This window comes from Sinocyclocheilus anshuiensis, unplaced genomic scaffold, assembly GCF_001515605.1.
Source record: "Sinocyclocheilus anshuiensis isolate Anshui unplaced genomic scaffold, SAMN03320099.WGS_v1.1 scaffold154, whole genome shotgun sequence".
NCBI lineage: Eukaryota > Metazoa > Chordata > Actinopteri > Cypriniformes > Cyprinidae > Sinocyclocheilus > Sinocyclocheilus anshuiensis.
In genome coordinates, this window is record NW_015546101.1 from 1,887,262 (window position 1) to 1,903,556 (window position 16,295).

Consider the following 16,295-nt stretch of genomic DNA (forward strand, 5'->3'; position numbering starts at 1 on the left):
TTTTTAATTTTTTTTTTTTTTTTTTTTTGTAAGTGCTTAGGCAGTACAGCAAAAGCATTTTTAAAATGCTAAAAGGGGCTATAATCAACTGGGTACAGTGCATAAATCAGCAAAACATATTCTCTCAGGGATCCACCAAGAAGCACAAGACCAAAACAGAGTTCAAAACAATAATATAAAGATGGTAAAGATATATAAATAACTCCATTATAACTAAAACTACATTTCAAAAGTCTTCCTTCTTTTACAAGAAAAAAGAACATTAAGCAGGTTAGATATCAACAGTTTCACAATGCTGGATACTCGCACACTGTCATCTTGGCATAAAAAAAACCCTGAGTAACCTATGAGATCAAGTCACAAAATAAATTAATTTAGTCGGGGATGTGATGTTGTATCTTGAGGATGTGATCACATAAAACATGTGACTTTCAGGTCGTGTAATCATCTGCAGTTCACTCAGAATTCAGTGACCATTGGCAGTGGACTTTTGCCCTATCGTCTTTGACTCCTTACTACCTAAATTGAGCAATTCCAGCATTATGGATATAATGTATATTTAAATACATATTAAAAAATGAGACTACATCGATTGAGCATACTTATGTAGTGGAGTGCAGAGATTTATATATATATATATATATATATATATATATATATATTTTTTTTTTTTTATTATTACGGTCTTCAAGAGAAAGTCAGATGAAGATGGAAATGTTAGATATCCATATTGCAAAGAGGCCGGATATGATTAAACACAATTACCTGATGCCTGCAACATATCACTGATACATTAGTTGGACTGGCTAGCTAGCTAGCAGTTCCATAAATAAATAAGTGCATAAACATGCAGTTTTGTTAAAAAAAGTACATAAAGATATGCTGTGTAAAAACAAATGGTTATGCCCATGACACAGAACACTTCAAAAGTGAGAAGAGAAACTATTTGTTAAATACAAGCAACCTTCACAAAGGTTAGATGTGCACAGGAAGTTAGAATACAATCCCATTTATTTTATTCAGGCTTAACATTTCACCTGTTTGAATGCGAAGACAATGCTTGCAAGATTGTTTCAAACCTGCAAGTCAACGTTTTTTTTGGCTATGCAATGAGATATCTGAAGTCATTATGTCTATACATGTCTAAATCATGAATTAAAAAATAGTTTTACATTTATTTATGTATATATATCTACATTCGGAGGCCCAACTGTAATCTGGAATTGCCCAATTTATCTATAGTGTTGAATAGCGATTGGATTTTAAAGTAAGCAAATTCTGCAGGATAAAAAAAAAAAAAGTAGTTTACCAATGTACTGCATCATCATGTTTTGTTTTGTTGGATGGTGTGCTCATCAGGGAATGTACGCCACACTACAGGGCTGATTCTAGCTGAGCTGATGGGGTTTGACAGTGGCAGGAGTGAGTGATCCAAACTACTGTTGTTTGCACTCTGCAGGCTGAGGATTCCCAGTCTGAAAAAAAAAAACATAAAAGATTGGGATGGGGAAAGGGAGAGAGAAATATTTTATTCAATAACTTGATACAGTATCTGCAACTTGAGGCAGGAGGAGTGTAGGAGAAAGAGAGGGAGATATATCTTCATCACAGAAGAGTGGCTTCATGAAAGCACATTTACACTGACGCATCTCTCTAGGCCTTTGTAGCACCAACAATGTGAGTGCAGTCATTAATTAAGATAAAAACATCAGGGAATCTAAAGCGAATCACCACTCTTTTGTACTGCAGATACATCATCACTAAATGGGAGAAAGCGTCTTTCACCACAGCCTGATCCACCGAAAGAAAACGTGCTATGTATGAAGCAGTTGCTTTCCATGAAGGGGTCATATCACGACAAACCAAATCTCACTTGAACTTTTGAAAAAAAAAAAAATAAACAACAACAACGTAATTTTCAGAACTCAAAACTTCCCCTCAAGTGCAAACAGACTGAAGTAATAAGCTGTTGAAAAAAGAATTGTTCTGAAATCCTACAGTTTCCGACACCGTAAACCCAAAATATTAACATATCCAATTCAATTCAATTAATTATTATTTGTATAGCACTTTTCACGATACACATCGTTGCACACCAGCTTCATATGACTACATGGTACTTGTTACTGATTTGGTATGGTACTATGAAGTGATTGAAAGTGTCAAGAAAAACTAATTTCAGACTGTTTTGGTGGGGGGAACTTGACTAACATTAAGTGTATTAAAATAAAATAATAACAAATAATAAAAGAATGGACACTACCATTCAAGATAATGTTAATTTAATGTTTTTAAAAAAAGTCTCTTTTGCTCACCAAGGCTGTATTTCTTTGATAAATTCAGTAAATATTGTAAAATATTATTACGATTTAAAATACTGAATTTTCAGCATTATTACTCCAGTCTTAAGTGTCACATGATCCTTCAGAAATCATTCTGATATGCGTTTTGATGCTCTAAAAACATTTCTTATTGTTATCAATGTTGAAAACAGATGTGCTGCTTATTCTTTTTCTGGAAACCATGATGTTTTTCTTTCAGGATTCTTCCACGTCTATGCTTGGTGGTGGATTATCACCTTGAATAGGTGGATGTGAAGTAATAGCAAGATATTATGCATTCAAAAGAGGATACCACATATCTGCGCTGGAAAAAAGTACTTGATCTACTAAATACCATCATAACTATTAAGCAAGATACATTAAGCAAAATGGATGGAAGGACCTTGTCCAAAATTCTCTAATACAGCAGCTGTGATTCTGTGCTCTTCTCTTTTCTGTTACAGTCCTGTACTGAGGTTTTGGGCAAGGTCTTAATGATATAAAACGAATGGCTTAATATACAGGTGCATCTCAATAAATTAGAATGTCATGTAAAAGTTCTTTTATTTCAGTAATTCAACTCAAATTGTGAAACTCATGTATTAAATAAATTCAATGCACACAGACTGAAGTAGTTTAAGTCTTTGGTTCTTTTAATTGTGATGATTTTGGCTCACATTTAACAAAAACCCACCAATTCACTATCTCAACAAATTAGAATACTTTCATAAGACCAATAAAAAAAAACATTTTTAGTGAATTGTTGGCCTTCTGGAAAGTATGTTCATTTACTGTACATGTACTCAATACTTGGTAGGGGCTCCTTTTGCTTTAATTACTGCCTCAATTCGGCGTGGCATGGAGGTGATCAGTTTGTGGCACTGCTGAGGTGGTATGGAATCCCAGGTTGTCACAGGGGTGCTGTGAGGATGGGATAGCAGACATAAGGAGAGTGGAGGCTGAGAGGGACGTGTGAAGGCAAAGGTTAGAATGGACTCATGACATTTCTTTCTTACCTAGAAATGTATGAGGTGAGAATGACTTATGCCTGTCACTAGGGCAGAACAGGAGGTAGAGAACAACCACAATCATCATTAATCATCAAACATGCAAATAAACCACAAACATTTATCCAAAGGAAAAAAAAAGACAGAAAATGATTAGTTACAGAGACTGAGGAACGCTGAACAAAGAGACAATGAAATAATTCCTTTTTAAATTTCAGTTGAAGTTATGATCTAAATTCACTGACCTTGGAATCTCCCTCCTCTTCATCGTCCTCATCTTGGTCCTATTTCAGACAAAACACAGAGTTACTCTACACAGTTGAACATATCATATAAAACAGGGGTGTCAAACTCAATTCCTAGAGGGCCGCAGCCCTGCAGAATTTAGATTCAACCCTAATTAAACACACCTGATCCAACTAATCAAGTCCTTCAGGCTTATTTGAAAACTACATGGCATGTGTGTTGCAGCAGGGTTGGAACAAAACTCTGCAGGGCTCTTGCCCTCCAGTAATTGAGTTTAACTCCCCTGATATAAAACATCACTGATTTCAACTGTGAAGTTTCATAAAACACTGACTCCTCAATTAATCTTCAAATACAGTATGGTGAACTCACCTCCTCTTCACCCTCATCCAGTTCCTCCTCTTCAAACTGCGTCAGCAGACACAAACAAACGAATGTATATAACAAATAAATGCAATTACTCTGCTGAAGTGTAGATATCATACGCCAAGAAATAGTCATTTGAAAAGACGTACACTTTCATCATCCTCCAGAGCTTCTCCTGTGAAATACAAAACTGCTCTCGGAACGATCCTTTCCCTGAAGAAATGACCGATTTCAAAATCTGTGGCTAAAGTGTACTCTGAATCCTCATCCTGTTGAACACAAAGCAAAAGAACACAACTTTTCTGATAATGCGAAGATGAAAATGAATTCTGATTATTTCTCTGAAAAGGTTCTCTAAACTTTCAAAGTAAACTAACCACTCATGTCTATCAGAAGATATAATGCTGGATAAGGCAGACAACAACTTATTTATTGACACTCAAAAGCTATATATATAATTGATATCAGGCCAAATAAATGCCAAGCTATGGATGAGTTAAAACCAGAAAGAATAAAGAGACAAAATACTCACCAACTCTCTATCTGGTGAAACTAAAAGAAAAGAAATATTGGTGACTTCATGAACTAGCAAAAGAGTAAACCTACAGTATGAAAACATCTAAATGAGAGAATAAATATTAAGAATAAACCATACTGAGAATTATCGTGACACACTCATGCCATGCAGTGCAGTGCACCTTATGATTTCCCAGTGTACAATTCAACCTACTGGTCTCATTCTCCTGTTATTCTAAAAGTTCATAAGCACATCTGTCATGTTGCGTACCTTTAATAGGGTTGAAAAAGTTGAAAAAGGAGTCATTGGGCACTTGTTTGGTGATGACCCTCGCTGTCCCTCTGCCTTTGTGCTTCTGTTTCTTCTTGATCGTTTTTACCGTCACATCTTTGCCTTTGTGCCAATCAATTTCACACCTGCCAACGGGAGAGATGAATAATGAAAAAGTGTGAAAAGCTGCTGACAATCTGAGCAGGTATTGTTTGAGAAGTGCTCACCCATCACAGTCTATGATTTCTGGTCCCTCGAATGAAAACGGATCCTCTGCATCTGGCTCCGACTTCATCTTGTATACTTTTGTGAGAACTGTGTTGGTGAAGTATTCATTGGGTTCAAAACGGAACTCTAATGTGAAGCTCTGTATATGTATAAAAAAAAAAGTAATAATAAAATACATTTAAGTACAATTAAAATTATCCGATATGTACAGCAGTTATGACAAGACCTTCATATTGTGTAAAAGAGGTTTAAAAATTCAGTTCAGTTCACAGGGTTCACTTTAAAATCAACATTAAAAACTTCAAATATTGTCATTACCATGGGCTGATCAGGACCAGAAAATATCACTTTAATATCCTGAAGATGTTTAAGTATTGGTTCATCATGCTCCTGTTAAGAAAGAGAACATTATAGACAGCATAGGTTTTCTTTTCTTTTCAAATGTGCTGTAAAATAAGTGGTGTCTGAACATTACCATGTCTTTTCATGAAATCGTATTCATAACCATCTAACAGTATTCCTATTCATATAATATAAAGCTGTATATTGTCTTTACAAGGTTACAGGGCAAAAGAAAACATTAAATAATCATTACTCAGAAAAGAATAGAGGAATATCTAATGTTCTGTTGGTTCACCTGCAGCATATCACTCAACATGTCCACACTCCGGAATATGGTGAGCCAAAACTCTGGAACTCCTTTGGGTTTCTCCTCATTAGCATCTCCTGTCTTTTCCTCTATAGCAGCTTTCTTCATCAGATCTTCCTGAAAAAGAAAGGTCTCTCTTAGAGTACCGCTCTTCTGTCTGAATTCAATGTGAGTGGACAGATTATTCTCACTGCTAATGCTGCTTCATCCTCATGGTCACTCTGCCATTCACACTCCTCATCAGTGGGTTCCACTTCTCCAGAGACAATGTTCCTTCTCTGGAAACACACAAAAAGTCCACTTGTGAAAGAATATCATATTACCCATCCAGACAAATGAGAGGAGTGTTCACATTCCGCTCAAGAGGTTTTGTGTGCTTTGGAGCCATACTGAAATCTACAGGACACAGAGGAACAGATACTGTACACAGTACAAATGCTGTCGTTCAAGAACTTTAAGCACAATTTTTTTCAAGAACTACAATCAGATCTTGTTAATTAAACAAATTCTTGATCTGTTAAATTCTAAAAGGTAAACAAAATGGAACAAATAAAGTACAGCACATACAAAGTATATAACGACTGTGGCAACTTTAAATATAAGAACACTAACAAAGATTTTCAGTGCATTTAAGAGCACATAAACTCTTATACAATTCTTTAAAAAAATAGCATTTTTCCCCAATTTAACAGTATTACTCTTGCAAGCATTCAACGGAGTCTTGTTATTATATTAGATTTTATTATTTTATTTCGTTTGTACCAGTATCTCTCTTTCTTTTGTGTAGCAGCACTGTCAAGAGGTGTATGTTGTGGAATATGTTTAATTTAAACTTTTTTTCTTTTTCAGGGACTTTCTAAAACTATTAAATCAAAGTGTGCATTCTCCTGGTTTAGAGGAAATCTCTTTTTATGCGTCCATCACTTCTGAATTCTCTGAATTTTCTCTTCACTCACTTTCCTCACCATTTACCTGAGAGCTCGGTTTATAGAAAATCCAAGGTATACTTTACACAGACCCAATGCATCCTCATCTTTCATTTCATACTTGGACCCATCTTCAGTGAGTCTGTCATTGTCAACAATACATTAGTTTTAAGTACTGTCTGAGATCATTAGCATTCAAAAGTTTGGGGTTGGTAAGATTTTATTCATGTTTTTGTTTGTCTGATGAGAACAAGAAACATTTCAGATGAAAACAGTTGATATTTAATATTTACTTCATATTTTTTGTAGAAACTGTGATACATTTTATTCAGGATTTGCAAGGAACAGCATTTATAAAAAAAAAAAAAACTTTTGTAACAAATGTCTTAACAGCCACTTTTGATTAATTACATTTTTCCTTGCTAAATCAAATTATTAATTTCTTTCAAAAAATTAAAAGTTTTGAATGGTAGCATATTTAAATATATATTGCATATTATATTATCTGCTTATGGCTAAAAAGTTACGGCTACATAAAGGAGTAACCGTAGAAAGCACCTAACAGGTGTATTCAACAATGTAAAAATATAATGCTAAAATAAATACATACACACACACACACAAAAACCCAACTCACTTTGTCAAATAACGGCTGATAAAGAGCGCTATACTTTCTCTCCAGCTCATGCACCTCCTTGTAAAACTTGGCTTCGATGTGCGTGCTGTTAACCTGAAGATTCTTTAGGGCATTGACTCTTCTTTTCACAGACTTTGGTAAGCTGGAAAGAAGTTGGGAGAGGAAGAGAAGAAAGACATTGTGTGAGGTGAGCAGATGGGTACTACTCGGGTCAACAGATGGGTTTGAAGTAAGAACATGAGATACAAGATCCCGGTTCATATCACATCGAGTCACATGCTTCATGCAAACAGCAAAGATGTTATTATAAAGTGTGTGCTGCAATCACCGAATCGGTTTTAATAAGCCGACTGCTTGGTTTAAAAAATATTAAGTTGCTTTCTAGCCAGCACCCTTTCCACAAGCCTTATGTTTGGTCTTGCAGTGTTCACACACAAATGGATTATTGCTGTTTTGTGCAAATACTGTTGTCTGTGTCATCGTTTTCATGACCACTACAACTACAGCCAAACTCAAGGAGCAATTAGCCTTCACGGGTGGGTGACCTCTCTCTGGGCATCGTCAAGCTGACACACACAAAGACATACATAGATACACAGCATTAGGACTGACTTCTATGTTATAACCTAACATGCAGAGGCAGATTTCAGGTTACAGGCAGATGGTCGGACTAGAGTTTTTCCCCCTTAGATGGATGGTTATATTACAGCAGCAATGTTGTCTCTCTATGCAACATGACGAACAATAAAAATGCAATGCCCAGTTTTAGAATTCACACAGGAAATATGAGCCAAATCCAGTTAGGAAATAGTTTAGATAGGGGGAAAAAAAAAGACATGACCATGCCATGACCAGAAATAAAAACAATGAGGTGCAAAATTGTTGTTTGCCCTGTTAGTCTCTATGGTTCCAAGTTATTAGTTTGGTTTCATCTTGCTTACCTGTCCATGATGGAAGCACTATGTGAGACACTGTCTATTTTGTCCTGAAGAGCTGCCAACGCTTGTGGGTTCTGCATCGCCTGGTCGCTCACCTTCCCTAAAAATAACATGTCATCACCAGCATAAAAGAATTAATCAATGGCAAAATCAATGGCATGTATGACTATCAACTCTCAAAGAATGTTTATACTGCACACAGTCCTTTCCACAAACAGACATCCATCTTAAAGGAAGCATAAAATCATGTTCAGCACAGTGAAACACAGCACTATTGTTTCAAATTTGGTTGTTTCTGCTTTGATATCGCTCTCAGTAGGTTTGTGAGATTGCACAAATTTCTTAAAAGAACCTATGAGACAATCTTTTCCATTAAATCACTGGCAGCAGTGATGTGCTGAAGCTTCATGAAACTTTTACACTGAAACATTATACTGGCTTTTGTTTGAGAGCCACCCTGAATCAAAAAATTATAAAGACAATCTAAGTAACACATAAAATCATGTTCCCTTCCAGTTCATAAAGTCAGTCAGCATTTCAAAAGCTATACAGACTATACAAGGTATAGCTCATGTGAAAAATGTGAAAAATGCAAGGTTGCTTTTTCATACTTTCTATACCTTTGGCTTCATTGTCAGCATCCATCTTGATACCACAGCTCAAATATTCTGTGAAAAACACAACATACAACTTCAGCTTGTCTAAAAGAAATTGTTTTTTCTATTGGTAAAGACAAAATTACATATATATTAATTATCTAGACATTTCAATCATATTTATTTAAAAAAAAATGCATTTGTAGTAAAAGCAGGTGATGCTTTGCACAACCAAAACAGCAGTGTAATGAACTTAAATTACCACAATGCAAAACATTTATTTTGAGGGACATTTTTAACCATAAAAACCAACGTGGAGTCCAGTTATGTTAAAAAAATTCTATCTGAATCAATTCATTGAAATAATTGCTACTTAACTGATGTTGTAGTGCTTGCTTCATATTTGAGTTATTATTATTATTATTATTAATATTTTCAAAACAAAACCCACAAGCTAGACATTTAACATGGTAATTCCATTGTTACAGCCGTATCATTATTATACTACTAAAATAAAACAGATAACTTGTTATTAGAGCCCAATAATAATAACAATAATTATTATTATTATAGGAATTATAATAATGACGCATGCTAATCGGAATAATAATAATAAATAACGAAAGATTTTGAAAAATTCTTAGCTTGAAACGATCCCAAATGCATGTTTTATTCATTTGCTATTTATAACTTTGCTTACCATAGTAAAGGCGGGTAAGAGAAAGCCAAACATTCCTTATTTACAAGAAGCGATACGTTTACATTTCTAATGTTTTAGCAAGCAGCAAAACTGCCCAAATTAAACCCAGCAGCTCAAAATAAAGGTACAAACAGATGTGTTTATGTTGACGCCCATCAGATACACTCACGCTAGCGGCTAACACCCTAAACTAGCCACATCCAGATCATAACAGATTAAATCAGATCTCATAATCTCCGCAACCACCAGTTTAGCACAGTTGATGGAGGGGGTCATAGCAGTGACAGAGGGCGAGCACTGGAAGATCTCCAAACCAGCACTGAAGACGGGTGGACTGTAAATGTCACAGGCTAGCGGGCTAACAGACCCTCACAAAACACACTCCGGGTATGAGCTTTGACTATTTCTGCTGCGGTTAACAGGTTACAGGGTTATTGTTCGTTAACTGACCTGTAAACTGTAACAATTTGTAGCAGTCACTCGCAACTTTATCAAAACAAAGATGACATGCAGTGAGAGCACAAGCAGCACACTAGTATATGCATTTACAGCCACGGAAAAATAATCCATTCTGCTTGACGTAAACTGGACACTCATAATATGTATTTCAGGTAAAATGCAAAGTAGAAAGTAAGATTTTATTTTGAGAGATTGCTTTTCTTACCTGAATCAGCGGGTGTTGTTCAGCTGATGGACTCGGCAGTAAAGCTAAAGCGCATTGGTCCAATAATACTCCGCCTCAGTCGAATACTCTGCCGGGTTGAATCGGTTCTTTGACATGTATTGTTCAAAAGAACCGACTCTCTGAAATGTGTCGGATATCGGCGATTCTTTTACGCCGATATGGTCCCGGACATTGGTGAGTAGCATACTACATGCTCTGAAACATTTAAATAAAGCTGTTTATTTTAGTTTCATGTGTCTTAGTTTTTTTAAATTTGTTCCAACCACGAATAGGATACAGAAAATAATTTAGAACCTATATTATTTGCACTTACATTAAGTAATGCAAAAACAATGTGTCTTCTTGAAATGAATTGTATGGTTTAATAATGCATTTCAAGCACGTTTTATTTGTAACATTTCTGCTAAGCTCCGAATCGGACATGGTGGTTCTTGGTTCGGAGTCTTTGTTCGCAGTATTTGACTCGGTTCACTCTACAACCGCTCGTATTGATGCCGTACGATTCATGAAACAATTATTCAGTTCGATATGTTCACCAGGTTTATGTAAAGCTCTGTGCAGATGTTTTATGACTGTAAACTAAATATCTGTAGTTGTTCGCACAATATTAGACTACAACTGTATGAACAAAACTTTTATAGATAAGTCTTTATGGCAACTTTAGCAGAAATAAGGTACTAGGGACAAATAAGCATCACACATTATTCAAAATCCTTTTTTATTTTGGAATTTCATGTTCTTATAAAGAGTATGTTAACAATAACAATAATTGGTGCTCCTATGTATGCCTCTGTTTTTCCATTTGTTGTAAACCTACAAACCTGAAGTCCCTTCATTCCTGTATCATCTGAGATTTTTTTGATTCAGGAGGAATCATATTTATCACTAGTTGATCTGTAAACAGTGTTTTGGAGAAAACACCTCTTTGACCAGCCAGATTTTAAAAATCATGAATGAAAACATTGAATGTTTGATCCTTTTCCACATGAACAGCTAAATATTTCTTGCATACATCATATAAACACCAAACCCATATTAGAAAAGTTCTGATATACTTGCATCTTTGTTCTATGTGTGCAGAAAACACACAATGAAAAGTATATACCCTTAATATCATAGTCATAAAATACTTCGCAGAGCATCAAAAAAACAACCTTCCAAACATGACCAGAAGGATTTGGGCAAAACCTTGCCATAGTTTAGAGCCAAAACTCACAGATGAGGTCTTTAAGTTTTCCTGCCTTTAACACAAGACAAGTTCACAACAGACAGTAAAGGCAGACAGGTCACATCAGACTCAACACATCAGGTTCTCAGCTCCCGTTCTGGGTCGATTGGAGGTATTCATTATACAGCTTCTCTTGAGCCTCGTAAAGCTTGCGAAGCTTTTTGGCCAGTCCCTTACTGAGCTCCTTTCCCTCAGCATCATGCATTGGGAAGCCCTGTATAAGCAAAGAACAGACATACGATTAGCATTTCTGAATAGATGTGACCAAATGATTAAAAATTCATAAGGACTCATCCATCCCTTATAGACCAATAATCACGTAATCAAAAAATGGATCCAACATACAGTATTGTTACATAAAAGAGTGTATCTTATGAGAAAGAAGACTAAATGGTTTGCATTACCGTTTCATCAAAGTTGGAGTACTTGTCAGTCTCTGACTGGAACATTTCACTGGGTTTAACCTTCATTTTTGCCAGCTTTGCCATCTATGACATAAAATATACAAATATTTATAATACAAACAATTCAAAACAACCAAGCACTAACAAGAATACACTTCTCTCAATGTATTTAAATGCAACAAAAATATATATCAATAGCCGTGAGAGACTGTTTACATGAAGGGTGACTAAATTATGAAGTGTGTCAGGGGGTTTCTGCAATTGTTCTAATCACCTCTTGTTCTTGTTTCTTCCTGGCAGCCTCCTCTTTTTTCTTTTTCTTTTCATCTTCCATCTTGAAACATGAAAGAATAAGTGGAATATAAGAATTAAGTTCAAATTTACATTAACATGAAACAACAAAATAATAATTGGATCTTTTAATATATCATTTAAATTGACCAAATATTTACAGTACAGTTTGGGATCTGTAAGTTTTTTTTTTTTTTTTTTTTAAGAAATTAATACTTTAACTCAGCAAGGATGAAATTAAATTAAATTGATTAAAAATGACAATAAAGACTTTTACATTGTTACAAAAGATTTTCATTTCAAATAAATGTTGTACTTTTGAAATTCCAAAAATCCTGATTAAAACCTATCATGCTTTCCACAAAAATATTAAGCAGCTGTTTTTTTTTAATAAAATAATAAATGTTTCTGATAATAATAAATATTTCTTCAGCATCAAATCCGCATATTAGGATGATTTTTGAAGGATCATGTGACACTCAAGACTGGAGACTGAAAAGTCATCTTTGCCATCAAAGGAATAAATAACATAATAAAATGTTAAAATAGAAATAGAAGTTATTTTAATTATTTTTTTTAAATCTTACCGAGCACTTTTGAACGGTAGTGTGTTCATAGTGTATTTTCATTTTCAAATATGAAGATGCTCTGATGCTCATAAACAAATAGATGCCCCCACCCTCTTTTTTTTATAAACACTATTTCCTGTGACCATCTCAGGTGGATCATGATTGATCTGCAGAATGTGTCCAGAGCTGTAAGCGTGCATACAAGGTTCAAAGGAGTAATTCAAAGAAGGTACAACAATAAACCGGTGTAACTTGAGTCCTTACAATTCATTCTAAAGACTGTCATTTACACTGTCAAGCTCGAAAGGCCTAAATACATTTTTCATGACCTGGTTTGCATTTGAATAATTACTTTTGTGATGCCTGATATGGTAAGAAACTTTTTTCCATTGACAGAAGGAACGTATCACCTTACCCTGGTGGAGAGATAATTTTGATCTGATTAATGACTAATTTTAACTTAAGGTGTACTGCAGACCAGCACACCTCTGGCAGTACTATCTGTGAAAAGAGATAGAAAATCTACACCAGATAAATCAAGTAGAGATATCACAGTATACTGCCATATAGATGGATTCTGCAATTACCTTCTTCTTCTCTTCTCTTTCCTTCAGAAGTGTTTCTTTGTCCACCAATTTCACAGATGTGGGAAGTCCTTAGAAAAACAACAAAGAACACTGTCATTTTCCATGACATTCAGGGTTTAATAAAATCTCTGTATCTTTCATTTACCATCCCGATCCTCCAATCGGACACCCAGCTCAGGTAAAGTATCATCACGCAATTCGTCACACAGCCGCAGCAATTCTGTCACTGGAAAACAAACACATTTCGCTAAAGAATTCTCTTTTCTGTGTAAAAAGCACAATCCGTATTATATGCAAATGTCTGTTGGAGGTATAGCTACAACAACACCCATAAAAAAGGAAACAAATCCTATAAAGAAATAAATTAGAACAAACCAAATGACTTGAGTACACATTGTAGGTCTTTGCACTAATATATTAATAAATAAAACACAGAGAGATTTACCTTTTTTCTCTCTTGCAATTTTTCTCACATCTTCTCTGAAATCTGACAGCACTGACAAATAAGGCATGACTGTGCTCTCCAACTGAAACAGAAATGAAAAGATTAAGAGGAGTTTAATGACAGATTAGTCATTATGGTGGACAATAATCCACAAAAAAAAAAGCATTATTACATTGAATCTTTAATGACATGTCTTCACAAGTCTGTCTTTGGAACAGAAATTAAAAGGAAAACCTTAGATGAATCAAACATGATCTGAGTGGTGTTGCTTACATCAGCATTCTGTCCGTTTCCTCCAACACGGAAGCCAATGGGCTCACTTCCCTCAATCGCTCCAAATGTCTGTCAAAGCAGAAAACAGTTTTAGCAAGCACTTCAATGTGCATCCATTGTTTTGGTTTCTGTCTCTTAATCTAAACTTATTCAGATTTTAGGAGAGGACCAGATGTTTAGTTTTAAATGTAGCAATATGGGTAAAGAATTTTAGAGATACTACAGAAACAAGCGTTCTCTTGTTGTCTCCAGGTATCTATTATGTCCAAAATCAAGCTCTGTATAACTACTTTTTTGTTATGCTACCTTAAGCATGTCGGTCAAGTACAGGGCAATGCTCTGCAGCAGCATGCGGTTAGGCGGTAGTTTTGCACTCCTTCTGGCAGCCATGTAGGTGTTACTCTGACCAACAAGAGCCCGCATCTCCTCCAGAGCCGAACGAGTGTCTATGTTGTCACACAGCGCCTCGTGAACTGATGTTTTCTTCTCATAGAAGCTACACAAACACACACAAATGACCGTAATGAGTGATAAAGCTTTATTTTTAAGAGAAAGACAATGTAGTCTTCAGGAACATATGCGTCACCTTTTGTTTAGTTCAATCTCCTCAGCTTCCCATTTCTCAAACTGGCCAGTGATGTCTGTAGGGCTCCTCAGAATATCTTTAACATTTAGGAAGAACTCCTGTGGAAACAAAGTAAGAGAGGAGCAGAACACAAAGTCATATACCACTTGCTCACTTCAAAAGAATATTCCATTTTAAACAAGTTATGGACTTACAATGCAAGTCTATAGGACAATCATACATGTTCTTTTTCATAAGCTGCAAGATGAGTTTAAATTACACTAAACCATTCAAACGTTTGGGTTCGTAAGTTTGTTTGTTTTTTGCAAGTTATAACCATAACATTTTTTTTCAGGATTCTTTAATGAATAGATCAAAAGAACAGCATTTATTTGAAATGGTACAAATGCTGCTACTGTTAGACTACACTTAAAATAGTTTTTGTGTTAACTAATTGTTTAACATTTCCCACACTACACACACTAACAACAATCTCAGCTTTTTAATGTACTTTGTTTGAATATTTACAGCTTTTGCTTCTAATTTCGGACCTCAGAACCTCTATTCATCTCCAGTAATATTTCAGCCAAATTCTGTTAAGGGAATTGCACTATTATTGCATCACCTTCTAATAAGCTGCCTTAATTTTTACTCAAGTACAGCCTTTGGCGGTGCACTGGGGTGAAAGGAAAAACACAGTGTGTCTCATTAAGATCCTAACCTCAAGTTCGAGTGAGGTTGGCCTAAGAAAATATAGCATGTAGGTCAGTCATAGGTAACCTTTGCATACTTCCCTTGCTAATGGCTGCCTGTGTGTTTCAGGCAAATTTGGAACTCTGCCCATGTTATATTCCTTGGTGACGGAGTAATTGATAGGTGGAAAGAAGCGCAAGACGGAATTAATGCGCCCTGAAGGACACGCACTATTCGCCGACCTTCTGGGTTCTTGAAGGAATCTAGATAAGCCTATTGTGCACTCATGAGGATTCTGTATGCTGATAAGTGGCAGGTATTAAATTTGGATAGACTATGAATTTTGGGCACTTTTCTCCCCCACTGCCTCTTCCTTTTGGTTTCTCACTCACGTTTATGAATCTCTCATATTGGATGGCTGACTCCATTGTGTTGTTGGAGTAATCCAATGTGTCTTTCCATGAATGCATCAGAAAGGCCAAACGAAGCTGCCTTGCTGAAAGTAAATAGAGCACAAATGGACAATGTCAAAACTTCATATTGTAGTTACTGGGACAAATGTACAAGGCAGAATAAATGACTACACAAATGTACGGACACAACAGAGACTCATATAGCTCAATGACAAATAAAGATGTTTAAGAAAAGAAAAAATACAAATCTTTAAAAATCTTTTACGTGCCAAGGTCTTAGTTATCTTTGACAAGTGGTGACAAAGATGACAAGTGGTGTATCCATCTAGTTAAAAAATACCTTCCTTGCCCCTTGAAGATATATGTCTTTTCTCTATCATTATTTCTCAAAAAAGTTATTAAAAATGTCATAGGTGACAAAAATAATGACATTAATGAATAAAGTTATTTTACTTACTCCATTTGACCTGAACAAAACGTGTACTTTCATTTAAGAGGACAAATTGTGTGATATTTTCAAAGAAGCTTTTATAATGACCTTGACACACAGTCATAAGGGTCTTAATGGGGCATTTTATAGTGACAACAAAATGTTTTTAGTTTTTTTTTACTTTAAACCATTCAAATAATAATAGTAGCAATAAAAAATATCAAAAATACATTTAATTTGGAAATTGAAAACATACAGGTTATTCAAAGTCAAACAATTTCAAATTAACATTTTTGGGGGGGGGGGGGGGG

General features: G+C 35.3%; 2 protein-coding genes across 6 annotated transcripts in view; both read right to left on the reverse strand.

Annotated features, from left to right (window-relative positions):
* Positions 1-655: 655 nt before the first annotated feature.
* On the reverse strand, positions 656-10,133 carry nap1l4b (nucleosome assembly protein 1-like 4b). 3 transcript variants are annotated; one of them, XM_016502100.1, is made up of 15 exons: positions 10,066-10,133; positions 8,726-8,773; positions 8,109-8,205; positions 7,168-7,309; positions 5,796-5,882; positions 5,593-5,721; positions 5,274-5,345; positions 4,955-5,094; positions 4,728-4,873; positions 4,473-4,492; positions 4,090-4,209; positions 3,947-3,982; positions 3,574-3,612; positions 3,338-3,375; positions 656-1,475 (listed from the first exon to the last, which is right to left on the reverse strand). In XM_016502100.1, the coding sequence occupies exons 2-14, from the start codon at positions 8,748-8,750 to the stop codon at positions 3,373-3,375; spliced, it is 1,056 nt and encodes a 351-aa protein (XP_016357586.1). In that variant the 5' UTR covers positions 8,751-8,773; positions 10,066-10,133; the 3' UTR covers positions 656-1,475; positions 3,338-3,372. The 3 variants fall into 3 exon arrangements, with proteins under 3 accessions (XP_016357586.1, XP_016357584.1, XP_016357585.1); XM_016502098.1 differs by lacking the exon at positions 3,338-3,375; XM_016502099.1 differs by lacking the exons at positions 3,338-3,375; positions 10,066-10,133 and adding an exon at positions 9,402-9,552.
* A 651-nt stretch (positions 10,134-10,784) lies between these two features.
* The window catches only part of LOC107700453 (cysteine--tRNA ligase, cytoplasmic-like), a 15,366-nt gene continuing 9,855 nt past the window's right edge, over positions 10,785-16,295 (reverse strand). For all 3 annotated transcript variants that reach the window (XM_016502103.1, XM_016502102.1, XM_016502101.1), the window contains 10 exons: positions 15,534-15,637; positions 14,470-14,567; positions 14,190-14,379; positions 13,884-13,952; positions 13,611-13,692; positions 13,311-13,391; positions 13,166-13,233; positions 11,993-12,052; positions 11,719-11,802; positions 10,785-11,528 (listed from right to left, as the gene is read on the reverse strand). In XM_016502103.1, the coding sequence (XP_016357589.1) occupies positions 11,400-11,528; positions 11,719-11,802; positions 11,993-12,052; positions 13,166-13,233; positions 13,311-13,391; positions 13,611-13,692; positions 13,884-13,952; positions 14,190-14,379; positions 14,470-14,567; positions 15,534-15,637 (965 nt within the window). In that variant the 3' untranslated portion in view covers positions 10,785-11,399. The remainder of the gene's footprint in view (positions 11,529-11,718; positions 11,803-11,992; positions 12,053-13,165; positions 13,234-13,310; positions 13,392-13,610; positions 13,693-13,883; positions 13,953-14,189; positions 14,380-14,469; positions 14,568-15,533; positions 15,638-16,295) is intronic.